This window comes from Vulpes lagopus, chromosome 21 (genome assembly GCF_018345385.1).
Source record: "Vulpes lagopus strain Blue_001 chromosome 21, ASM1834538v1, whole genome shotgun sequence".
NCBI lineage: Eukaryota > Metazoa > Chordata > Mammalia > Carnivora > Canidae > Vulpes > Vulpes lagopus.
In genome coordinates, this window is record NC_054844.1 from 28241138 (window position 1) to 28268290 (window position 27153).

A 27153-nucleotide genomic window follows, 5' to 3' on the forward strand; every position below is an offset into this window, starting at 1 on the left:
TCACAGCATGGCTCTGAAATCAGCTTACTTTTTATACTTGATAAGGTGGTAGGTAGGTTTGACACAACTAGATTTTATTTTATTTTATTTTTTTAAAAAAGATTTATTTTTATTTATTTATGATAGACACAGAGAGAGAGAGAGAGAGAGAGAGGGGCAGAGACACAGGCAGAGATAGAAGCAGGTTCCATGCAGGGAGCCCGATGTGGGACTCGATCCCGGGACTCCAGGATCGCGCCCTGGGCCAAAGGCAGGCACGAAACCACTGAGCCACCCAGGGATCCCCCACAACTAGATTTTAAACCTGGAATTTCTGGTATTTCAACAAACCTGGTGGTTCTTTAGAATACTTCTTTCCTAGTTCCATATTTGTGGAATATTAAACAATTCCTCCAGAACAATTTATTTGTTCAAATGACACCGTAAGCTCTTAAACTATTTGTGACTTTTGCATCTATTCTCACAGGTATCACATCATTCAGCACTGTTTTCACAGACGGAAGCTAGTATCATCTGCTTCCTAATTGATGAATAATTACAGAAGAGAGTGGACACCATACAATCTTGCTCTTAAGTGTGTGGGGGAAAGCAAAAGAAAATTAAGCTTTGAGATAAAGCCAAAAATCAGGAAGACTTAAAATGCTCATTAAAAAGTGCCATTTGTCTTCCAAAATTAGAACAGTGGTGATGGTTGCAAAACTCTGTAAATATACTAAAAACCACTGAATTGTATGCTTTAAAAGAGTGAATTTTATGGTGTGTGAATTCAAAAAGCTTGTTTTTATTTAATTTTTTTTTTTTTTTTTTTTTTATTTATGATAGTCACAGAGAGGGAGAGAGAGAGGCAGAGACACAGGCGGAGGGAGAAGCAGGCTCCATGCACCGGGAGCCTGATGTGGGATTCGATCCCGGGTCTCCAGGATCGCGCCCTGGGCCAAAGGCAGGCGCCAAACCGCTGCGCCACCCAGGGATCCCAAAAAGCTTGTTTTTAAAAATGAAAATAGACTAGGTTAGGAATTCTCCTGTCTTTATATATCTTTGTAACATCAGCAGCTAGAATAATCCCTATCACTTAGTAAGTACTCAATAAATGTGCTGATTAAACTCTTTTAAACAAGTTGGGTTTTTTTTTAAAAGTTATGTTTATATGGGCACCTGGGTGGCTCAGTCGGTTAAGCATCTGCTTTCGGCTCAGGTCATGATCCCAGGGTCCTTGGACTGAGCCCCATGCAGGGCTCCCTGCCTGCTTCTCCCTCTCCAGCTCACGTTCCCCCTGCTTGTGCTCTGTCAAATAGAATCTTTTAAAAAAGTTGTTTATATAGCATCTCATGTTTTAAGCCACTCTCGTTAACATTATTTCTTTGGCTACTATTAGCCAAATAGCCACAAATTTTTACTGTTCTGTCCAACTTAATCCAATCTCCCAAAGTTAAAAAGATTTTATAGTTAAGTCAGCAAAAACCATAAAAGAAATAACTGTGCTTATATGAGCAAAATATCATACACAGACAACAAAAAGTGATTTTTAAAAAACTGCAACAATTAATTCTAAACATTTGATTAATTTATTGGTTTTTCCTCCCACTTTAAAGCTGCACACTTCATATAAACCTCATGATCAAATTAATGAATAGACGGGGACTGCAACTTTAGTGTTAACACAAGGAAACAGTGGGGTCAATGCTGTATATCAAAGATACAAAAGGACCAATTCTATCCTTTATTTATTCATCAAGTACTCTCTGTGCCCTATGTGGGGCTCAAACTCACAACCCCGAGATCAAGAGTCCAATGCTCTACCAATTGTCTAAGCAAGTCAGGAACCCCATCAAAAGGACCAATTATAATCTTTTTTTTTTTTTTTGGACGAATTCTAATCTAACCTAATGAGATTATGAAGCCAAACAGCAGAAATGGTATCTATTTTACACTTAATTCAACTTGCAGAAGGTTGGTTAAGTTTACTGAGTGCAATAAAATATAAATGGGAAAGAAAAGGAATCTTCACAATAGCTAATATGAAGGGATGCTATTTAAGAAAAGTTTTGTTAAATAATTCTAGCCTTAAAGAGGGTCTTTTAACAATACTAAATTCATTTTAAGCTTGACTTTAATCAGGAAACAGTATGAAGAACAGTGAAATGCAAACTCTAAAGCTTTTAGTACCCTTTTAATATGGGATTGGAGACAGTGAGGTAAAGAACTTAATTCCAGGGTATTCTTGTCTTTTAAATCTTACAAGGGTATTAATTTAACATTTAGGAAAATAGAGGTTTATCTTACTATGATAAATTCAAAATCTAATAGGATCGCCTTTTTGGGTGCACTTTGAAGAACACCAACAGTTCCTTCTAAATATAACTTCCCCAATTCCACTTTCTAGATTCCTTTCAGGAAGTAAAGGTTTTTTTTTTTTTTTTTTATTTTCAAAAATACCTTTCAAAAAACTCAAAATGCCACTGGATGGACTGGATAGAAAAAAACTGAAAGAGAAGTATGTATGCCAAGGATGATAAATCAACTTTATAGTTAGTATTGCAATTTATCCATGCCACTTTGGGAAATGAAATTCTGATAACAAGTAAGAGTGTAACCTCCCCAAAAAAGTATTCTGAAAGTGGGTCTTTTTTTTTTTTTTTTTGGTCATTTTCAATATATCAAAATCCCACAGCTTCTTTTTTTTTTATTTTTTTTTATTTTTTATTTTTTATTTTTTTAATCCCACAGCTTCTAATCCTCACTTTTTCTAAAAACCAACTGACACAGACCTTTAAAACAAACCAACAAACAAACCCACAATATACTGGAAGCATCCTAAATGTCCATGAATTCTTAGGCTGGTTAAATTATGATGCCTCCATACTAGAGAATACAGTTTCACACCCTAATTGCAGAGATCTGTGACATATATACAGCGTGGGAACTATCCAAGATATCTTGTTCTACTCCCGAGTAATAGCTATACAGTACAATCTCATAGTGTTTTTAAAATGGGACCTTAAATACATAAACTGGCTTTTTAAAAATAGGTTTTTAAAAACTAGTAACTAGTGGTTGCCTCTGAGGGGAGCAAGAATGAAGGAAGTTTACTTTCACTTTCCTCCTTTCTAGCACCACGCCCCAAAACCTTAGTTACCATCGCACACCTTGACTTAACTAAAGACGGATCTGAAAGAGCCCAGAGAGCTTAAACAAACTTCCTCAGACATACAGATGGAGAGAGATACACATTAGGAAATATACTCCACGGCAGAGAGAGTAGAGTGGACATCGAGCCTGATGGGAAGGAAGCTGCAGAGAAGAGACATGCAAAAGATTTGTAAAGTGGGAAGGAAGCAGTGAACAGACAAAAGGAACCAAGCAACCAAAGACAACTCTGAAGTGAAAGAGATGGCATTTCTTTAGAGCTGAACTTTAAAGAACAAGATGATGGGAAAAGAAGAGATAGAAGCATCGAAAAACACCCATGATCAAAAGTTATGAGCAACCTTTAGTTGCTGTGATTGTTAAAAGTCACCCTTGACACCACTTTTAGTCAGTGGCATGCTATCTTTAATTACCTGTAAGCACAGGATCCAGTAAACGCTAACAGTGTAACTGGAGCAACACTTCACAAGGAGTCAAAGACGACTGTTTTGTGTTCTCATGCTGCTAGGCCACTTGGCTGCAATGTTCCCAATAATGAGACCGGTTTCATCAGAGCTTAAGGAAAGCCAAAGCGCAACTGAACATGATTATTCCCTCTTACATCCTTCAGACCAGTCCACATCCCAACATCAAAACTTCTGAATTTACTTTACTTGCTCACTTTTAAGGAACAAAATTTAACCTGCCTGGAGAAAAACTAAGAAAGGGTTGTGGACACCAACCCCACTCGTTTGCCAAAGGCTCTCCACACGTGCACCCAGTCTCTGAGAAATTACATGGTAAAGTATTAATTATGGCTGCCTATGGAATCCACACTCAGAAGAACCTAGAATTCATCCTACAGGAAAGAGGTCAAACTCAGAAATAAAGACTTCAACTGAAATAGCATAGGTTAAAAATAAAAATAAAAAATCCAGGTCTCTGAGTTTTAGACAGTGTAAAAATAAAATAAAATACTAGGTCTTCCCATTTTTAATAGAGTGAAAAAAAAAAAAAAACCACTGGGTATCTCAATTCTAGATTAAAAGTGATTCCAGTGCATGAGAAAACTGTAAAGGTTGGGAAGATAGTATTTATTTACTTTGAATGGATGATTATTAAGAAATGTAACTACTGTTGAGTCTGGTGAAAAAGGCATTGTAATGAGTCAAGTTGAAGTCTATTTCTGCTTTCGTCTTTACAATTCAATAGGAAGTCACTTCTAATTTTATTTGCCCTCTCTGCAATATTAGGGTGAAATCTCACTTCTACTTTCCAGGGACGCTGTGAAGCAAGAGCATGAAAATACTAGAATCTGTATCCCACTTATTTCCTTAAATTATAAGACTTGTACATCATAGAAATAAAAACTATCTTTCCCAGGGCATCTCCAACAAATTAAACTGAGGTTGGAATCCTGATTACTGAAGGTTTTTTTTTAAGCCAGATTTGTGAGAAAAGGGAAACTTGTTTTTTTTCAGGGAGATTTTAAGGTATGGAGCCATTCTGTTTTCGAACTTGAGGAAAATGTTAAGAAAGGAGATATGGTAGCATGTACCTGGTCTGACCCAAACCTCAGAAAAATTTAAGCACTCTGATTCTTCCATTTCTGAATAGTACCTATTAGGCATCAACACAAGGACTGGCCAAGTCCTAACCTTTAAATACTCTAAATTAATTACGTAATCTTCTCTCCAAAACATGTTGTTCTAGTGTTCACCTATCTTAGTTGTCACCTGTACAGTCACACAAAAAAATCTGGAATTCAACTGGTCTCTCTCCCTTCTCATCCTCTGCATGGCCCCCAACATGTCCACTATGAAGTTCTTAAAGATTCTGCTCTTCCTTCACTTCTCTGGTTCATGTCCCTTCTGTCCCTATTGCCTACTGGTCCCCTCATCACGGTGCTGAAGCCTCATAACTGACATTCTCAGAACCTTCAAACAGGTGGTACCTTCCTAAAGCTCAAATATCAATCATCTCTTCCAAGGTGTCAATAAGTGTTTTAGAATAATATCTAAACTCCCTGGCAAGAAATGCAAAGCTTTTCAGGATCTGGTCCTGCCTACCAGCTGCTCCTAACTTGGAATCCTGATATTCCAGGAGTGTCAAACCAGCTTTAACAACTAGCCACATCTCCGCTCAAGTTATCTCTGTTTGGGATGGTTTTACCTCTATCCCCTTAACTCAGAAATTAGGATTTTTCTTTTTTAAACAAAAGCTGTCAATACCTGTATAATACCTAACAGGATTTTCACATACTTGTTTGATATATTATCTCCTTCCTCTCAATGGTAAAGTGTTGCAGGGCAGGAACTAAGTCTTATATTACAACCAGGTGTTGTCTGTACATGGTACACAGATACAGGCAGAATTTGCTAATACCTGAAGAGTGGGATGGGCAAAACAGATCTGAAGGGTATATTTAAGGGCACCAAATGGGAAATGGTGTTCACAATAAAGTGCATTAAAAAAACGAATATTTTGGAGTCATTTTTAAGAGTCAGTAAGTACACAGACTTTCGTAGGAAAAAAATTTGTGAGGTTCAAAGATTTCCAGGAAATGTAAACCAAGTGAATTACTTTAATTACAGAAAATTAATAGTAAATAATTCAATGCTTTCATAACAATCGGCAGAAAAATATTTCTTGCTTATTTGAAGCAGGCATATGGGGAAGGGAAGATTAGAATAGTGTGGGGCAAAATGCATTTCAAAATGAGAGCTATTTAAACTCAGCATACATTAACACGAACCAAATTAAAATTACATTAAGACAAATCAAACTTCTAATAGGTGGAAACAACTCAATACAAAGCTAGAAATGAATTATTTGATTTTAGTTCAATTGCAACTTGCATACTTCTGGTGCAAAAAGAAAACCTTCCTTGAAAACAAAGTGCCTTCTTTTGGACTAAATGCATTTCCAGATCATTTCCATAATACAGAAAACCTTAGTTGCAGACTCAATTAAAAGAGAAACTGAAAAGCCAAAAGACAATGAAATGTTTTCAATTTGTAACCTCCCAGAGTCAAAACTAAGTGTGGGAAATCCAGGACTCTTGCGGACAAGAGAAACCAGGAACAAAGAAAACAGCATTTTCTCAATTTCCACAAGAGTCTGATGTAAAATGGTTCAATCAGAATTGGATAGGCAACCTGGTGTAGAAGACAATGTCTTCCCAGAACCAGTTTCTGGAGGTGGGAGAGTGGGCTAAAGACACTCATTCTTTCCACCCAATATTTACTGAATGTAACCGGCCTCAGGCCTCAGTTTTGTCTCCTGTAAAATGTCTATTTCCCAAAGTTGTGAGAACAGCCAGTATTTACTAAGCACATTACTTGCTTGCTTATTTACAACCTTATGAGGTAGGTATTATTACAGCGGTTCTGCAGAGGAGAAAACTGGACCACAGAGTGACTTATTTAACATGATCACAGCTTTGGAACCTAGGCATTTTAACCTGAGATTTCCAAACAACTAACCTAGTACCTCAACAAATGACTCCCCTTCTTTCTCAGCCAACTAAATTCCCCTTAGTGGGGGAAAAAAGTCGTTCTTAAAGCAACCTACTATGTGTTAACATGGTAAATAATTTGTACTCATAACTGCTTATGAAATTGGTTCAGATTTCAAATAAGCTTAAGCTTTCTCCAGTGAAAAACTAATTTTACATGGAAACCATTCTCAAATCGCTTTTCTTACATAAATCTGCTGAGAGTCTGAGCCTCATGAGCCAGGTTTTTCCAGGGCCTGATTACAACTGGGAAAATAAACTGACCATCCAGGTTCCAGACCTACAGAGTAAAGAACACTGCGCAATAGCAGTCTTGAGGCCTGCTGCCCACCAAGGTTCTAGAATACACTAACTATTGAACTCCTCATCTCCAAACTCCAGCAAAAAGTAACGCAAAAGGCAGGCAACAGACTTTGTGGGGCTTTCCCACTCTGGATTCATTCATCTTGATAAAACAAATCTCTATTGCACATATTACGTGATATTTAAAACAAAAACTACTAAGCTCTATTGTATTTGAAATTTCCCAGAACACTGAAATTCTAGCTGTATCCCAGATATAAAATACTAATTAAGAAAAACAAATCAAAGAATTAACTTAATTAACAAAGCATCTCTTACGCATTTTAAATAGTAACTCAGAGAAATACTTGGCCCAAAGAAAGTCATAAAGTTAGTTTTTCAAAAAACAAAGTTTTTCATTTCATTTTCTTAACATGTTCCTTCTATCTACTTCAGAAATGTACTGTCACTAGTATTGGCTGCCTTAAGTATTTGTACTTTGGTCAGCCAAAACTTGAGAAAAATAGGTCTTTAATAACAGAACAATGAAAAGCAGAATTTGTACAGTTTTTTTGTTTGGGTGTGGCACCTATGGATATTATTTTTTGGTAACGATCACTTTTAGATTCTAAAACATGATCCAAATGCATCAGAAATCAGGAAAGAAGCAGCAGAGACGGTGCTGCTTATCGGTTGTCTAGACTGCAGGCAAACCCCAAATACCAAAGAAGCATCCATGTGTCAAACCAGCATAATTTTTGAGCTATGCCTGGGGCCACATAACAAAAAAAAAAAAAAAAAAAAAAAAGATTGGCTTGAAAAGAAAATCTAAGAGGGGTAACCAGAAGGTCAACCCCAGTTCACAGGAACTAGGAAGAAGCTAGCAGAGATAGCCGGCCTTTTACCGTGTCATCCCCCTGAGCAGCTTCCTCCCCAACCCCCCATATAAAATCTCCAAGAAAGGCCCAACTCCCGGCGTGCTAGCTTCTTCAAGGTCATCCTAAGATAACGCTGTGAGCAATCACCAAACACTGAGCCAGGCATACCTTTAGGGTTAAGAGAGATTTCCCCCCCTTCCCAAATCAGTATATAAATACTTTAAATGCCATCAGGCTTTTCTCCCAACTCCACCAGAAACAAACTCCCAGGCTTTCATTTAATTTAGGTCGACCAACTTAAATAAACGTGTTCGGTTTTGCGACATACATTATTAAGAGGCTTTTCGAGTCTGGCCAACTCCAGTTCAAAAAACAGGTGCTTTCAGTGTACTTTTAACGACAAGGTCAAATTCAGAATTTTAATTATTGAAAGGAAAAAAAAAAGTTTTTTGTTTTAACCTTCCTCAGGACGACGTGAGGGGTGGGGACGGGGGGGGGGGGGGGTTGTCGCCGGGGTGAAACCGTCTCGCACAGGGTCCCTATTGGTCTCATCAGTCGTTCCTGAGTCCGTCCAGCGCCAGTAAGTCAGCCAAGGTTAGACGGAGAAAATAAAAACAAAGAAGCCCTACTGGGTCGAGTTACCCGAACCAACCGCACCGCCCCGCCACCCCAAGAAACCAACCCCACCCGCAGCCTAAACAAACCTCCCGGATCCCCCTCCCACACGTAAACACACAAAGAAAACAGCGGCACGCACAACTCAGCCACAGTCCTCACTTCCCTTTGTAGGACAACGGGGAGCCCCGAAACTTCCCCACGGTGGGTGGTTGTTGTTGTTTTTTTTTCGGGTGTCGTCGGGGCTGCGTCCCCCCGACGCGCGGGCCACGGGCCGGGGGCGCTCGCCGCACGCACCGGCTTCCCCGAAAGCAGCCGAGATGCTCCCGGGTCCTCGCCCCCCCCCGCCCCCACCCCCACCCCCATCCCTCAAACGCGCTTTCCCCTCAGGCACGCGGTGACGGCCGGGAGGGAGAGAGAGAGAGGGAGAGGGAGAGAGGGGCACGGCGGCAGCAAATAGAAACGCTCCCCGGTGGGTTTGTTGGTAAATACAACTTGGGTCGGGCAGAAAGTTCCTGTGGAAGCTGCTCGCCCGGGCGAGGGCGGCAGGAGGTGGCCCGCGTCCCTCGCCGCCGCCTCCCTCACCTGCGCCGGAACAACGGGCCCCCGCGCCCGCCCGCCCGGCGCCTCCCGCAGGCCGCGCCTCCCGCACGCCGCGCTGCCGGGGCTTGTTCCTCCTCATGGCTTTGCCCTGACGTAATTCAAACATGGCAACAGTTCGACTTCAAAGGCGAATCCACAGACCTCCCAGACGCAGGCTCCGGGCCGCGGGTAACGGGCCAAGAACTCGGGGCCACGCTCCTCCCGGCCCCTCGGCCGCCGGCGCCCGCGCCTCAGCGCCTCAGCGCCGGGGCCCGGAGCCCGCCGCCCGCCGCCCGCCGCCCGCCGCCCGCCGCGCACCAGCATGGCACCTCACACGCGCGGCGCCGCCAAAGTTTCCCCGCGAGGGGCCGAGGGACAAAAGCCCCTCTCGAAAGTCGCCCGAAGTTCGGGGCGGGGGGGGGGGCCCGGCCCGCACGGCCCCCGGCCCGGCGGCCGCCCCCGAGCGCCGGCGGGGCCCGCACGGGCACATGCAGCTCTTTGTTTTCTGTCCAGCCGGGCGCTGCCTACGTGCAGCATCAGGGACGTGGGGCTGTTTCTCCGGGGCCAGACGCCGGACGATCCCCCGAGGGGAGGGTCCGGGCCCCGCGCCCCGACCGCGCGGAGCCTGCGCCCCCCCGCCCGCCACCGTCCTTCCCTCAGCAGCCAACCCATTTAATCAAAGTTTCCCAGTGTCCTTGAGGAGAAACGCCCGCCGGCCCGCCCCGCACCGGCGGAGAGTTGGCGACTTTCACTCTGCTTTTTAAACTGGCAGGACGCCATCATCAGCAAACCACATTGTCCTGCCGGCCGGCGGCCCGACAGCCCCCGCAGCCCCCGGCCGGCCCGAGCCCGGCGCCCGCGCGGACCTCCGGCGATCACCGGGGTCGCAGCCCCAAGCACGTGGTCTGTCATGTTCCGCACAAAAAAAGCGGTGCCCCGCGGAGTTCCCTCACTCCCTCGGCGCCGCCGCCGCCGCCGCCTCCATCCCCAAGTCGACTTGGCTCCGACTGGCCATCTTCCGCCGCACACGGCCGCCCCGGAAAGCCCTCGCCGGGGCGCCCCCGTCTACGCTACAGGTGACTAAATTGCGAGCACAACTTGAGGCTCCGCAGACGCCCCGGCCCCCCGCGCCGCCTGGGCGCGGTCCGGGGTGGGGGGGGGCGGGGGAGCGGCGTCGGGGAGCCCGGCGGCTTCCGAGCGGCCGCGTGTTGCTCTCATTGTCGCCTCCGCATCCCTCCGGAGTTCGGCAAACAACGCCACGCCGCGTGCGCTGCGGCCACCCCGGCGCCGAGCCAGAGGCCGATTTAAACCCCCTCACGCCCGCCAGCTCGCAGAGCGGACGGCCGCTTAAGTTTCCGAGAGCGATGGCGTTTATTGTCCACCCTCCTCCGACACGCGCGGGGGGGGGGGCGGCCCGCAACGAAACTAAACCACGCGGCTCAGCCGCGCCGCCCGGCCACTCCGGGGCGCGCGCCCACGCGGATGCACCAGCCCCCGGGGGCCCCTCCGCAATTGCCAGCAAGTCGTTTTCCTCTCGGGCCTTCCAACCACCCAGCTCCTCTCCGCCCGAGAACGCTACGGCTGAGAAAAGTCATTGTCACCTTCAACGTGGATCCCTCAACTCCGGCGACTCCTCACGCGCCTGCAGCCTCCACTCACTTCCCCCACCCCGAGACTTTCGGTTTGCCTCCAGGTCCCTCCCCAATTAAAAAAGAGACGCTGCACATGTGTGTACAAAAGAACCCGGGGGTCTGTGCGGATCACGAGAACACCGCTCCCAGCAATGCCATCTCCAAGACAAAACTTCCTGTGCGTGCGTGTGTGTGTGGAAGGACTGGGGGAGGTGGGGGAGGTGAAAAGAGAAGGGGAAGAAGAAGAAGGAAAAAAAAAGCCCCACTCTGAAATCAAAGCCTCGTGAGACAGTTTTGCACCAGAGTAATGGTCAGAGTCACTCACCTCCCCAAGGCAGCCGTTCCACGCGCAGTAACGTCCCCGAGGTGCGGAGTGCACGCCAAGCCAACCCCCCCTCCAATCGCTCCCTCCTCCTCAACTGCCTTGTCTAGAAAGATTGTCTCCTGCAGTTCTGCAGTTGCTACCGCTGGCCGGGAAGGTGTAGATTCCGCTTTCCCTCTGCGCACGCGCGTCTCCCGGTACAAAATTCTCCTGAATCGAACTTATTTGCATACGGGCGCGCGCGCGTCGAGGGCTGGGAGGGGAGAAGGCCCGGCGGCCGCGCGCGCTCCCGGGGCCTCTATTGTCCTTTTAAGGGGAGAAGCGCCGCGGCGCGGGAAACGAGGCGGCCGGAGGGAAACGGGGCGGGGCCTGCTTACTACGGCTGACGTCACGTAAACAAACGCCCCCTGGCTGGAGGCTGCGGCGGAGGGGGCGTGGCGTGGCGGGGCGGGCGAGGCGGAAAGGTTAGCGGCGGAGGGACGACGTGGGGCTGCGTGACGCGCTTTCCATCCTGAGGTTCTCGGGGCGCACCATTTCTCGTTGCAGGAAGGTTTCGGAAGCTGGCTTTGCCGGATTGTCACACCTGTGCCCGGTTTCAGGCTTGAGGCGACAGGGGAGGTGGCCGTCCAAGCACCCACACTGAAGTTACGCCTCTCAGGTTTCTTAAATTTTAAAGTTGGGGTTTTTTGAAGCTTTTTTTTTTTTTTTTTTTTTTGTCCTCCGGGACAAGGAGAGGTTCGTTTTTCGTGCAGTTTTAATGAGTCGTTTAATAAAGTCCCATTTTGACACTCTATCCAGTCACTCACACCCCCCCCCCCGCCCTCCTCTTGCAGTAACCCAACCCGTAACGATCCAATTTTTACCACCACCACCAACCCCCACTTTGGCCTTAGGAGTTCAAGCCTGTCCGAGTTGAATGGTTGTTAATTTCCGTGGGAACAGCGTAGCTTTCCTAAAAGACCAGTCGGTGGAAAGCCAGTAATCTAGGAACATGCATACCCCCTCCAGCTGCTTGTAAAGAGTGTTCCACTCACCCAGAAATAATACCACTAACTGGTGGTCCTGGGAATGGAAAAAGTAGCCAGTCAAGTGCAAACTTTCCCTCATGGAATATATAATAAACCAACAACTTAAAAGCTTCCTGTCTCAGAAGGAAAGGGGGAAAAAAAAAGGGAAAGAAAAATCGAAGTAACTCTTCTCATGTTAAGTGAAAAATGAAAAAGAATAATCGTGATACACCTTTATTTGGAGAACACACCTAACAGCAACAAGGCTGAGCCCCTGATGAAATGATAGAGGGCGAGTGGGGAGAGAGAAAGGATGTTTTTCCCAGAAACTTGATATTGTTCCCAAGCTACAAAAGTGTGGACATCAACCATAAAACTTAATCATCTGCTGACAAGTTTCACTGCTTTCACTGTAATGTCAACAATATGGATTTAAATAGATACTTCTGAAACGCTAATTTAATTCAACAACCAATTCCTAGTACAGTCAAGACAAACCCACTTTCAACATCTTTCAAAACTAGTGCTTCCTTTTTTCTTTGGGTCCTGTTTCTGTAACTGTATGTGAAAACCACATATTAAATACCTGCAGAAAAGAGAGAGAGAGAGAAAAAAAAAAAGACACCTCTCACTAAACTGTAAACTCCTTTAGGGGAAGAATTTTATATTGTATTCATTTTTGTACTTCAGTGCCTAAAACAGTGCCTAACAGATAATGGACTCTGAATAATTGCTTGTAATATAGTAAATTAATGGGCATTTTCAAAGTTGTTTATTAGATTTATCTCAAGCCAAAACAGCTTTACTTTGGTGTAAAATTTTTTGTATTCAATCTAAAATTAGTTTGGAGGGGCTTCTGGGTGGCTCAGTAGGTTAAGCATCTGCCTTCTGCTCAGGTCATGATCTTGGGGTCCTGGGATGGAGCCCCGCATCGGGCTCTTTGCTCAGTGGGGAATCTGCTTCTCTCTCTCCCTCTGCCCCTCCTCCCCCTCATGCTTGTACTCCTTCTGTCCTTCTTTCTCTCTCAAATAAATAAAATCTTTTAAAAAATAAAATGAGCTTGGAAGTTCACCTTGATTAATATGATGCCTATGATGCTGGAACTGTTCTTATCATAATAAATAAAATGGAGTAGCCTTACCCGCTCTTTCTGGGCTTTCACTGACAACAAATTGGACCCTGAGCATAAACACCTAACTTATTTTTGAAGAAAATTTTTATAAGTTGTCCTGGGTTGTCTCACGTACTTATTTGGTTGATAACAGATCTTCTAAAAATAATTTCAAATTAGTATATGCTTTTGCAAGTATGAAGTTGCAAGTGTGAGAATATTTTTCAAATGTCCATTATTTCTTACAGGATATATTGATATATATTATCTATGTATATAAAATATAAAAATGTACCTTGAATGCCTTTTCTCTTGAAAGTTTATGTAAGAATATATCCTGTATTCCAGGGATGGAATAGGCTCAAATGTACAAGCAATCCAGGAATTACACACAGTATTTAGGAGATACTGTTCAAATAAAAAAAAGTACCTGTAAGCTTCAGAGCTACTGAGTTATCTAATATTGTACAGCAAGTCTTCCTGTGCTCTCAAAGAAGAGGTCAAAAAACAATCTGGGTAATTTTTGTAGGAAAGGTAGCAACAAAATCCTTAAAGACAAATTTGAGTTTCTTAGAGTCTTAAAAAAAAAAAAAAAAAGAATCTGCTATTTTTGAAAAACCAGATGCATTCCAAAGGTTCTTTTGTTCATTTTGTTGTTTGAACATGTTGTTATGGCTGTCTCTATCCAGAGCCAATAGCTCATTTATGGGCTGCTTCAAAATACTATTACCTAAATATCCCAAGTGAATTTTTTACCAAAAAGGAAGAAAAGGAAGGCAGAAAGGAAAGAAGGGAGGAAGGAAGAGAAAAAAATAAAAGTAGTTTATAATACATAAATTTGGATATTAGGAGCTTGAATTACACAATGTTAAAAATATTTGAGTATTTGTAATGACTAGTGCTATGTTGAACTTATACTGAGTTCTCAAAAATAGTCAAATTAAAAATACAGTAAAAATTGAAATTGAAAATAAGGTACAATATATTTCGATTAATATGTTGTCTCCACTGTAGAATTATCTCTACTGCTTGAACATTTTTATTCATTTAGTAAACATCTAATAATCATAACTATGTGCCAGATAATAAAACCATTTCAGAAGTAGGGGAGCTCAAGTCCTCCTTACCTCTTCTAACTTATTTCTATATAATTCTGTTTTATTTGCTATTTTTTTTTCTTCTGCAGCATTCATTGCCTTCTTTTGAGACTTAACTATTAAGCAACTTAACAATTTCTTTTTTTTTTTTAACTTTACAATTTCTTATAATATTCTCGGCATGGATGATAAATTATACGTAAAGAACTGAAAAGGACAATTCTTGCCTGGTAATGAAGGATATTATCAGCAATTTAGTAATGTTTGTAATGCCAACTCAAACTAATGATCGTTTTTAAATGAAGGCTAATACCCTCATCAGAAGCTGGTACCAACCACATCAAAACATTTTGTTGAGCTCAGGAAAGAGCTGATTATTATTATTAAACATTGGGTTTGGTTCCTTAGCTGGTAACAGCCATAGGACTAAACTTTTTCCTCACACCAAAACAAGCACAGTATTTTGTTACTTATTTGTTTAAATCCTTTTGAAGTTCAGCTAGCAAGTGGTCAGAGCAAGTCAGATAATTTTAAACTATAAGGAATAGAATTGGTTATGTGATCTAAGCAATCCTCCAACAACGGTTTGACAGCTGCAGAAAAAAAAAAAGATATCTGTTACTTAATTAAAGTTACCTTTTCAAATTTTTGCACTTAAAGACTTAAGGATTTGTCACAAATTTAGTCTTAGGGGAACTTCTAAATTTATAGAAATTTTAAGTCTTATACTACTATCTTAATGACATTTGAATAGCATACTTAAAAAAATAAAATTAAAAAAAATAAAAAAATAAAATTATTTTGTTTCCACTAATATATATCGATAAATATATATATATCGATATATCCTATAATTACTGGTAATAAAGTAATTTTATTTTAAGAAGGACATTGACAAACTAGAATGAGTTCACAGGAAAATAAATCAGGGTGATGAAAGAGCTGAAAACCATAGCATAAAAGCAGTAATTGAAGGAGGGGCTGTGTTTTGATTGTGCAAGAGAGCAATCTCTGGCTATCTGGAGGACCATCATTAGAAGAACGAATGGGCTCGTTCTTTTATGCCTAAGAACCAAATTTGTTCTGAAAATCACAAGAATATAGATTTGTGCTAAACTTCAGAAAAATCTTGACACACACAAATAGTCCAGAGATTGTTCAAAATACTTCATAGGTCAACTCATTACTAACAAGGTATTCAAAAAAAAAAAAGCAAAAATTTTATTTCAATGAATTACATTCGTTATGTACAATATAGAGCTTGCTGCCACTAAAATTCCTGTAGAATTCTATGGATCTATGATTCCATGGGATAAACGAGTGGTACCACCAATAAGTGCCTCACGTTCAGGAGAGGGATTTATCACTGGGGCTGAAGAAGTTAGGAATATCTTTTGGGGACGCCTGGGTGGCTCAGTGGTTGGGTGTGTCTGTCTTCGGTTCAGGGCATGATTCTGGAGTCCCGGGGTTGAGTCCCACATCAGACTCCCTGCATTGAGCTTGCTCCTCCCTCTCCCTCTGCCTATGTGTCTGCCCCTCTCTTTCTGTGTGTCTCATGAGTAAGTAAATAAAATCTTAAAAAAAAAAAAAAAAGGGAATGTGTTTTGGGAAAGGATGGGATTTGAACTCCATTCATTCATTCATTCATTCATTCATAGATTCAACAAATACTGAGTTTCTACTAATTTCCAGTCTCTGACAATAAAATGATAAATGCAGAAATGGTCTCTCATGGAATGTGGGACACAGGCATTCCAGATAACCACCCAAATATAATGATGAACTGTGAGAAATAAAAGAAAAAAAAGTTCCAGATAACCACCCAAATATAACCACCAGATATAAGATAACCACCCAAATATAATGATGAACTGTGAGAAATAAAAGAAAAAAAAGTACTGTGAGCCTAATCATGTATGCCAAGGGAATCGGACCTAAACTGGAAGGAAGAAAAAGTATCTTTGAGGAAGTTAAGTTGAACTACTAGCAGGATTAAGATGGTGAATTGGAGTGGCAACATCAAGAACAAGTTCTTAGACACAGCAGTTGGGGTGGTGGGAAATACATGACTAGGAGAAGACTCGTGTTTTTGATTGAATAAAAGTCATTACATGAATTCTGTTTGAGGGAAAAGTAGGTGTTAGGTGTTAGAGACCAAGAGAAATCAGGATTTAAACCCTATGCATTCAAAAAAATAAAAATAAAAAAAAAAATAAACCCTATGCATTCAGAAATACCTACATTGAATCAGAAGTAGTTAACGAGTCAAAAGCATTCCAGAGACAAAACCTATATGATTGGATTACAATTAGTTTCATCAATATATTTCTCTTCTATGAAAATGTATTTTTCTAAATGTCAATAAGAAATTGATCAGTCCACTTCCCAGAAGAACCCCTGTTCTATTATTCAAATCATTACTGAAGGTAAGCATGCCACATCATCAGCAGATAAACAAGTGAACAAGCAGACACGGGTGCAGAAAGTCAAAGAAACATTCTGGGTTGCCATTTCTAATAGCTTTGGGAATAAAATATCTAGGAATCTAGGAGAATTTAATATTTCTATACCCAATTTTAAAACTTTTTAATAAGGCAGCCACGGTGGCGCAGCGGTTTAGCGCTGCCTGCAGCCCGGGATGTGATCCTGGAAACTCGGGATCGGTTCCCACATCGGGCTCCCTGTGTGGAGCCTGCTTTTCTCCCTCTGCCTGTATCTCTGCCTCTGTGTGTGTGTGTGTCTCGTGAAAAAATAAATAAAATCTTTAAAAATAAAATAAAACTTTTTAATATATATTTTTAAGAATTTGAATTCTTATATATTAATTTTTAAAATATTTTTATTTATTTATTCACGAGAGACACAGAAAGAGAGGCAGAAACATAAGCAGAGGGAGAAGCAAGCTCCATGCAAGGAGCCAGAAGTGGGACTCGATCCCAGAACCCCAGGATCACCACCTGAGCCAAAGGCAGACGCTCAACTGCTGAGCCACCCAGGCATCCCAGATGTTACAAACATTAATAATTTATCTAGAAGCTCCTGGTTGGCTTAGTGTGGGGAGCATGTGACTCTTGATCTCAGGGTTGTGAGTTTGAGCCCCATGTTGGGTATAGAGATTACAGAAAAAAAAAAAAACTTAAAAAATAGTTAATCTTGATATATTGTTAATTAAGCAATGTTGCAGTGTTCCAGAAATGGAAATACAACATAAAGCAGATGAAACAGAGGTAATTAATGTACCATACCGCATTTATGGCCGTGATTAAAGAAGATGGTATCATCAGAGGGTAAAACATATTGCATACTATCTTCTTAGCAGGCAAAATTTAGCATATGAATATAATTTAAATTTTTTTACAGGAATAGAATTAGGAAACAGCCTCGGATTTGTTGCAAATAGGGAAGGATATTGCCACTTGGTTTGTTAACTAAAATGCTAATGTAATGCCAATAATAAAATTTAAACTTAATAATTTGGGATGCCTGGTTGGCTCAGTGGTTGAGCTTCTGCCTTCGGCTCAGGTCCTGATCCTGAAATTTTAGGGTTGAGTCCCGCATCAGGCTTCTCAAGGGGAGCCTGCTTCTCTCTCTGCCTATGTCTCTGCCTCTCTCTGTGTCTGCCATGAATTAATTTTTTTTAAATTTTAACCAATAATTTATAAAATAAGATTTTGTGGAAGAGTATAGAGGATTCCATAATCTTTAAAGGGCATCTGGATGGCTCAGTCAGTTAAGTGTACAACTCTTTTTTTTTTTTTAAGATTTTATTTATTCATGAGAGACACAGAGAGAGAAAGAGAGAGGCAGAGACACAGGCAGAGGGAGAAGCAGGCTCCATGCAGGGAGCCCGATGTGGGATTCAATCCCAGACTCCAAGACCATGCCCTGGGCTGAAGACGGGCACTAAACCAGTGAGCCATCCAGTGTCCCTAAGTGTACTACTCTTAATCCCAGTCCAGGTCTTGATCTCGTGGTTGAGAGTTTGTTTTTTTTAAGATGTTATTTATTTTATTCATAAGAGACACAGAGAGAGGGAGAGACATAAGCAGAGGGAGAAGCAGGCTCCATTCAGGAAGCCTGATGTGGACTCGATCCTGGGACCACTGGATATGCCCTGAGCCAAAGGCAGGCGCTCAACCGCTGAGCCATCCTGGCATTCCTCGAGGTTGTAAGTTCAAGCCCAGTGTTGAGGGAGCCCACTTAAAAAAATTAGGGACGCCTGGGTGGCTCACTGGTTGAGCATCTGCCTTCGGCTCAGGGTGTGATCCTAGAGTACTGGGTTCGAGTCCCACATCGGGCTCCCAGCATGGAGGCTGCTTCTTCCTCTGCCTCTGTCTCTCATGAATAAATCTCATGTGTCTCTCGTGAATAAATACATAAAATCTTTTAAAAAGTATTTCTGAAAAGATGCTTTATTTAAAAATTTATTGTCTCTCATTTCTTCAAATAAGAACAATTGCCAGTCATGCTGGAATGAATTTCAGACACTAAGTAATTATTTTTTTGTCCAAATTCCTGATTTGGAAAACTGAATTATAAACAAAACATATTCCTATGAACTCTTTTTTTTTAAGTTTTTTATTTAAATTCCAGTGAGTTAACATGTAGTGTAATATTAATTTCAGTAGTAGAATTTTGTGATTCATCACTTACATAACACACTCAGGGCTCATCACAACTATTCCTATTAACTTTTACAGTAACTGATATAATATAATCAAAAGATAATTTATAAATATTTTCCTCTTTTTGGCATGTCATAAATATTACTTAAAGAGAATGTTGCAATTAAAAATGGAATTAAAAATTTATATCAAATAATTTTTTAAATTCTGGAGTGAGGGAACTCAAATGACTTAAAAGATTAATAAGTTTAGCTACATAAAATTAAAAATGTGTACATTAGGAAAAATACCATATAATCAAAGAAAAAAAGCCAAACTGAAAAGATCTTTTTTTTCAAACTGAAAAGATCTTACAAAATAAAAGGATAATTTCTTTTTTTTAAGTTTCTTTTTTATTTTTAATATTTCATTTATTTATTCATGAGAGACAGAGAGAGAGAGAGAGAGGCAGAGACATAGGCAGAGGGAGAAGCAGGCTCCATGCAGGGAGCCCAACGTGGGACTCCATCCCAGGTCTCCAGGATCACGCTCTGAGCCAAAGGCAGGCACCAAACCGCTGAGCCACTCAGGCATCCCTCTTTTTTTATTTTATTTTATTTTTATTTTTATTTTTTAAATTTTTTTTATTTTCATTTATTTATGATAGTCACACACACACACACAGAGAGAGAGAGAGAGAGAGAGAGAGAGAGGCAGAGACATAGGCAGAGGGAGAAGCAGCAGGCTCCATGCACTGGGAGCCCAACGTGGGATTCAATCCTGGATCTCCAGGATTGCGCCCTGGGCCAAAGGCAGGCGCCAAACTGCTGCGTCACCCAGGGATCCCCTCTTTTTTTATTTTTAAGTAACCTCAACACCCAACATGTGGCTCAAACTCACAACCCTGAGATCAAGAGTTGAAAACTCTTCCAAATGAGCCAGCTACATTGCTCCTAAAAGGATAATTTCTTAATGTAAGTAAAGAATATGAAAAGCTAATTTACCCAAGAGCATATGAATTTTTTTTAAGATTTTATTTATTTATTTGAAAGAGCATGAGTGGAGTGAGGGTCAGAAGGAGAAGTTGACTCTTCGCTGAGCAGGGAGCACACTGGGGTACCCTATCCCAGGACTCCAAGATCATGACCTGAGCCAAAGGCAGATGCTTAACCAACTGAGTCACCCAGGCACCCCTACCTAAAATATGTAAATGGAAATAAGCGTATAGAAAGATCTGAGCTTTGAGGTGCTTGAGTGGCTCAGTTGGTTAAGCATCTGTCTTTGGCTCAGGTCATGATCCCACGGTCCTAGGATGAGCCCCGCAGCCTACTTCTCCCTCTCCCTCTGTCTGCTACTCCCCGCTGCTTGTGCTCCCTCTCTGTCAAATAAATAAATTAAATTATATATAAAAAAGAAAGATCTGAACTGTATTCCTACTTTATAATAAGATTATTTATACATTTTATATTAACTTTATTAATAATTTTTATGTAGGGGGTGTCTGGGTGGCTCAGTCAGTTTAAGTGTCTGCCTTTGGCTCAGATTATGATCCCAGGGTTCTGGAATCAAGCCCTGAGCCAAGCTCCCTGCTCAGAGGGGAGCTTGCTTTCCCTCTTCTTCTATTCATCCCCCTGCTCCTTCTGTCTCACTCACTTTTTCTCTCTCAAATAAAGTCTTAAAAAAAATTTAATGTAAATGGAATCAACATTTTTTTTTTGAATCAACAATTTTTTATCTAGATTTGACTTAAATAAATTTGTTTGATAATATCTGGGGTTGATGACCACATAGGAAAAAGAGGAAGTTTCATACTCTATTATTGGGAGTATAAACTATTCATTCTATTAAGACACCAGTTTAACATTATCTATTGAAATGTAAAACCTTTTGTTTGGTTCTAGGAATTTTATAAGACATATTCACACAGGACACACAGGTATGTGTATAAGAATATTCCTCAGCCATTAGAAATGACAAATACCCACCATTTGCTTCAACGTGGATGGAACTGGAGGGTATTATGCTGAGTGAAGTAAGTCAATCGGAGAAGGACAAACATTATATGTTCTCATTCATTTGGGGAATATAAATAATAGTGAAAGGGAATAGAAGGGAAGGGAGAAGAAGTGTGTGGAAATATCAGAAAGGGAGACAGAACATAAAGACTCCTAACTCTGGGAAACGAACTAGGGGTGGTGGAAGGAGAGGAGGGCAGGGGGTGGGGGTGAATGGGTGACAGGCACTGAGGGAGGCACTTGACAGGATGAGCACTGGGTGTTATTCTGTATGTTGGCAAATTGGACACAAATAAAAAATAAATTTATTATTAAAAAAAAAAAGAATACTCATTCCAGCATTATTTGTGATGGAAATAATACAAATGCCCATCAATAGGGGACTAGTTAAATAAATGATGGAACATTCATAAAATGAAAAACCATGCTGCTATTACAAAGAATGAAATTGCCTTACGCATACTGACATAGAAAGATATTAACACTCTTTTCTGTGGATAAAAAGAAATTTCCAAAACAGTACTCTATGTGCATGTTTTATATCTCTTCATTGTTTAAGATCTTGATGATAATCCTGTGGCATAGATGGGAGTCCTTCTCATTTATGTATGAAAAAAATGGGCCTTAACAATTATGAGGCTTAATCAGTGTTCCGTGTCATAATAAGTGGTGGAGGTGCAAGGAAACCAGGTCTCTTGAGTTCGAATTCCAGATTCATGCTCCTGTACTCCTCTATGGACTTTGCCCTGACTTCTCAAACAGAAAGTACTATTTTCCTCCTCTCAATCCTTCTAACATGTTGTCAGTGCATTGTGAGCCACACATCAGTTTCTGCTTTATTTCAACTTACTTGAGTCATTCATGTGCAGCCTTGTAACTCTATATGACAAGATCTAAATCTAATAGTTTCAATCCTTAGAGGGCATGAATATCTGTGAACTTCTTTTTCCCAATTTTTTTATTGTGGAAAATATAAAGAACATAAATGTATCATCTTAATGATTTTAAGTGTACAACTTAGTGATTTTAAATACATTTATAATGTTATACAAATCATCACCATCTATCTCCATATCTCTTTCCATCTTGTAAAACTGAAACTCTACCCATTAAAAAATAACTTTCCATTCTCTCCTCCTCCCAGCCATTGGCAACCCTGTTTTCTATTTCATGATTTTGACTCCTCTAACTACCTCATGTAAGTGGAATCATACAGTATTTGTCTTTTTTTTTTTAATTTATTTATTCACAAGAGACACACACAGAGAGAGAGAGAGAGAGAGGCAGAGACACAAGCAGAGGGAGAAGCAGGCTCCACGCAGGGAGCCCCACACGCCCGGGACTCGATCCCAGGTCCCCAGAATCAGGCCCTGGGCAGAAGGCGGCGCTAAACCGCTGAGCCACCCGGGCTGCCCGACAGCATTTGTCTTTTCATGACTGGCTTATCTCACATGCATAGGGTCTGCAAGGTTCATTCACGTTGTAGAATATGTGAAATTTTTCTTCCTTTTCAAGGCTGAATAATATTCCATTGTATGTATATACCACATTTAGCTTATCAATAAACACTCAATTTACTTCCGTGTTTTACCAATTATGAATAATACTGCTATGAACAAGGTAAACGGATGTCTCTTCAAGACTGTTTTCAATTTTGGGAGGTATATACTCAGAAGTAGAATTGCTAAATCATATAATTCTATTTTTTAAGTTTTTTGAGGAACCACCATATTATTATCCATAGGAACTATATTATTTTAGATTTTCACCAACAGTGCACAAGGGTTCCAATTTCTCCACATCCTCACCAACATTTGTTATAACAAATAACAACATTTGTCTTTTTGATAGTAGCTGTAGTAATGAGTATGAATTGGTATCTCATTGTAGTCATTTCCCTAAAAATTATTGAGGCCGAGCATCTTTTCATGTGCTTATCATCCACCTGTATGTCTTCTTTGGAAAAATATCTATTTAAGTCCTATACCCATTTTTGAATCATGTTATTTGGTTTTTGTTACTGAGTTTCTTTATATATTAATCCTTTATCAGATATATGATTTGAAAATATTTTCTCCCATTCTTTTTTTTTATAATCTTTTTTAAAGATTTTATTTATTTACTCATAAGACACACACACACACACAGAGAGAGAGAGAGAGAGAGAGAGAGAAGCAGAGACACAGGAAGAGGGAGAAGCAGGCTACACGCAGGGAGCCTGATGCAGGACTTGATCCTGGAACTCCAGGATCACAGCCAGAGCTGAAGGCAGTGCTAAACTGCTGAGCCACCTGGGCTGCCCATTTTCTCCCATTCTTTAGGTTGCCTTTTACTGTTGATATTGCCTTTTGAAACAGAAAATTTTTTAATTTTTATGAACTCCAATTTGTCTGTCTTCTTTTTTGTTACCTATGCCTTTGTTATAACCAAGAAATCATTGTTAAACCCAATGTCATGAAGATTTGTCCTTGGTTTTATTTTTAGAGTTTTATAAGTTTAGGTCTTACATTTAAGTCCTTGATTCATTTTGAGTTAGTTTTTGCAGTTGGAAAATAAGGAGTACCCTTATTTCTAAAGATAAAGAGATAAAAAAATAAAAAATAAAAATAAAATAAAATAAAGATAAAGAGATGCTAAGAAGACTAAACAAGCAGACCTTGCTAAGTTTCCCTCAGTTTACTACACTTACCACGTACTCTTTGACCTACCATATTTCTTCATGACTGTCCACTCTTTTTAGCATAAAAATACTCAGACTTAATTGTTAATTCGAGCCTTCTTATGAAAGCTCTCATGTTACATAACAAATTTGTATGCTTTTCTTCTCTTAATTTTTGTCCTTTTAATTTTCAGATGCAGCTAGGGACCCTAAGAGGGCCAAGGGAAATCTTTTTCTCCCCTGTATCTGCAAATAGAGATAATTATACTTCTTCCTTTACAATTCGGATGCTTTTTATTTCCTTTTCTTTCCTATTTGCTCTGGCTAGACCTTCCAGTGCTATGTTAAATGGAAATGGCAAAGTAGCCATCCTTGCCTTGTTCCTGATCTTAGAGGAAAAACTTTGAGTCTTTCACCATTGAGTATGATGTTCACTGTGGGTTTTTCAGATATGGCTATTATGTTGAGGTAGTTTCCTTCTATTCCTAGTTTGTTGAGTGTTTTATCATTAAAAAAGTGTTGAATTTTATCAGAAACTTTTTTTTGCAGTAATTGAAATAATCATGTACTTTGTTTTGTTTTTTTAAAAAAATTGAACCAGGGCACCTGGTAGCTCAGTTGGTTAAGCATCTGCCTTCAGCTCAGGTCGTGAACCACCCTTGAATTCCAGGAATAAACCCCACTAGGTCATGGTATATAATACTTTTTAATATGCTGCTGAATGTGGTGTTCTAAAATTTGGTGAGGATTTTTGCATCAATGTTCATAAGGAATTTGGTCTGTAGTTTACTTATAGTATCTTTTTCTGACTTTGGTATCAACATACCTGTGAACTGTTAAAAAATGTTCATACCACAAACTGATGGAATCAGAATTTCTACAGTTGATGCCTGATTAACTACACATTTAAAAACCTGCATCAGCCATTCTGTTTCACACCAAGGGTTGAGCACTGCTCAGATTATCCACACCTGATTCATCTTTGAATGTTCATGGTGCCTTCTGTGAAAAACAGATGTCCAATAAATATTTGTCAAAGTACGAATAATCATCAATGATTTTTTAAACGCAAATGTAGAATCAGGGCTCCCTTTACAGGAAGAAAAGTCCAAGAGGTTGGGTGATGGGGGGGGACCCTGTAAGGATCAGCTGGGCATAAGCTCAAGGAAGTAGTGTATTTTGAGGATAACAGGTAGAACAATTGGGACAGAGCTGTGCTCAAACACATTTTAGATGTTAACATAAAAACAGCCAGAAGCAGTGAGGAGAACAGGCTTTTTAAATCATTCCCTCGGGTTATATATTGCCCTTTATGATGGTTCTGCTCTTCCTTTTCCTTTGAAAGACATCCCTAGTTTATGCATATCACACTTGAATAAGAATGACTGTGTTATAACGGAAAAATAAAGAGTTTGCCTTGGCTCCCCTAAATTCTCTTGAATTTGTAAGAATTTGTAGTGCTAGAAATGCTTTGAAAAAGGATGAATTTATCTGGGATGAGGAAGAGGACTAAAAGGGACTACAGCAGGAATGTGGTTGAACAGGACTGACTACATATGTCTCATAAAATATGGTGTTCCTTACCTGAGGAATTGCCTAGTAAAGGAAACTATTTTTGTTAATATATCTGCCTGTTAGATGCTTAACAATAACAACAACAACAAAAATTTGTGTGTATTATATTAACTATCAGTATAAGAATTTAGAAATCGGGATCCCTGGGTGGCGGGGCGGTTTGGCGCCTGCCTTTGGCCCAGGGCGCGATCCTGGAGACCCGGGATCGAATCCCACATCGGGCTCCCGGTGCATGGAGCCTGCTTCTCCCTCTGCCTGTGTCTCTGCCTCTCTCTCTCTCTCTCTCTGTGACTATCATAAATAAATAAATAAATAAATAAATAAATAAATAAATAAATAAATAAAAATTAAAAAAAAAAGAATTTAGAAATCTCGTTGTAATTTGTTGTGATTAGATTTGATCAGAAATGAACTACTGTTATTACACAGGGGTGAGAGAGCTGACCCACGATTGATAAAGTATATGCTTGAGTTGTTCTTCATAATGTTCACAATAATAATTATTAATAAATATCTTTATGTCAGCCATCAAAAAGGATGAACATCTACCATTTGCTTTGACGTGGTTGGAACTGGAGAGTATTATGCTGAATGAAATAACTCAATCAGAAGGACAATCATCATATGGTTTCACTCATATGCAGAATATAAGAAATAGTGAAAAGAACTATAAGGGAAAGGAGGGAAACTGAGGGGGGAAAAATTAGAGAGGAAGACGAACCCTGAGAGACTCCTAACTCCAGGAAACAAAGGGTTGCAGAAGTTTTAGGAGGGTGGGGGGGATGGGGTGACTGGGTGATGGGCAGTAAGGAGGGCACTTGATGGGATGAACACTTGGTGTTATACTATATGCTGGTAAATGGAATTTAAATTTTAAAAAAATCAAAAAAAAAAAAAAAAAAGAAAGAAACAGAAATAGACCTAAACTGGAAAATAAAAACAAATTTGCTATTGATTCTCTGTAAAAATAATAATAATAATAATAATAATAATAATAGGGATGCCTGGATGGCTCAGTGGTTGAGGGTCTGCCTTTTGCTCAGGGCATGATCCTGGAATCCCAGGATCGAGTCCCATATTGGGCTTTCTGCATGGAGCCTGCTTTTCCTCCTCTGTCTGTGTCTCTGCCTCTCTCTCTCTCTCTGTCTCTAATGAATAAATAAATAAAATCTTTAAAAATAATAGTAATAAGTAAATATCTTTAAGTACATTATCTGCTATATGATAAGGATGTTGTTATAAAACATACTTCCTACTCTTTTTTTAAAGATTTTATTTATTTATTTGGGAGAGAGGGGGAAAAAGCACAAGCAAGAGGAGTAGCAGAGGGAGAAGGAGAAGCAGGCTTTCCATCCAGGACTCTGGGATCATGACCGGAGCCAAAGGCAGACACTTAATCAACTGAGCCATGCAAGCACCCCTACTTCCTACCCCTAAAGGGTTTCTAGCCCCATGAGGGGGACAAAACAGTGACATAAAAGTAAATACCCAAATACTCAAAAATAATGTAAATAGTGCTCGCTTCGGCAGCACATATACTAAAATTGGAACGATACAGAGAAGATTAACATGGCCCCTGCGCAAGGATGACACGCAAATTCGTGAAGCATTCCATATTTAAAAAAAAATAATAATGTAAATAAAACAAGCTCTGTATTAAATGAAATATATACACCATTATTACTAATATGAGTTCAGATGGTCTGTGCCCTTAAGTTAAGGACTTTGTAAGAAAACAAGATAGGTAAATAGATAATTTCAGCAGAAGATAATAAAATATATCCAAGGTACTAAGGGTACACAAAACTGTAGTATTTAGTCCAGTCTGGTGTTCAGAGAAGGTTTGGAGAAAATGTTGCTTGAGTGGATCTGGAAGGATGGATATGAGGTTGACAGGTGAGCAAACATGGGCAGGGCTTTGCATGCTGCAGAAATAGCACAAGCAAGAGCTCATAAGTGGAAAAAGCATGCCATGTTGAAGGGACATGCAGAATCATTACAGTGTCAAGTGCATGATTGGGATTTATAGGGAATAAGTCTGGTCAGGTTATGGAGGGCCTGTAAGCCATGTTAATAAAGAGTTTGAATTTAGGCTGTAGGCAATGGGAACCATTAAAAGCATTTAAACAGGG

The 27153-nt window shown here is 40.5% G+C and overlaps 1 protein-coding gene and 1 non-coding gene across 7 annotated transcripts in view; one reads left to right on the forward strand and one right to left on the reverse strand.

The window, feature by feature from the left end:
- The window catches only part of SINHCAF (SIN3-HDAC complex associated factor), a 35333-nt gene extending 24169 nt beyond the window's left edge, over positions 1-11164 (reverse strand). The window contains exon 1 of one of the 6 annotated variants that reach the window (XM_041736535.1): positions 10602-10650. Coding sequence is in view for 2 of the 6 variants with exons in the window: in XM_041736531.1 (XP_041592465.1) it covers positions 9004-9127 (124 nt within the window). In the remaining 4 variants the exon portion in view is untranslated. Of the gene's footprint in view, positions 1-3560; positions 7804-8560; positions 8984-9003; positions 9131-9866; positions 10036-10601; positions 10651-10956 lie in introns of those variants that run through there. The other 5 variants (XM_041736532.1, XM_041736531.1, XM_041736536.1 and 2 more) reach the window with 5 other exon arrangements.
- Positions 11165-26535: 15371 nt separating this feature from the next.
- On the forward strand, positions 26536-26642 carry LOC121480434. The gene has a single exon (XR_005984957.1). It is a non-coding gene; the product is annotated as a U6 spliceosomal RNA (small nuclear RNA).
- The last annotated feature ends 511 nt before the right edge of the window (positions 26643-27153 follow it).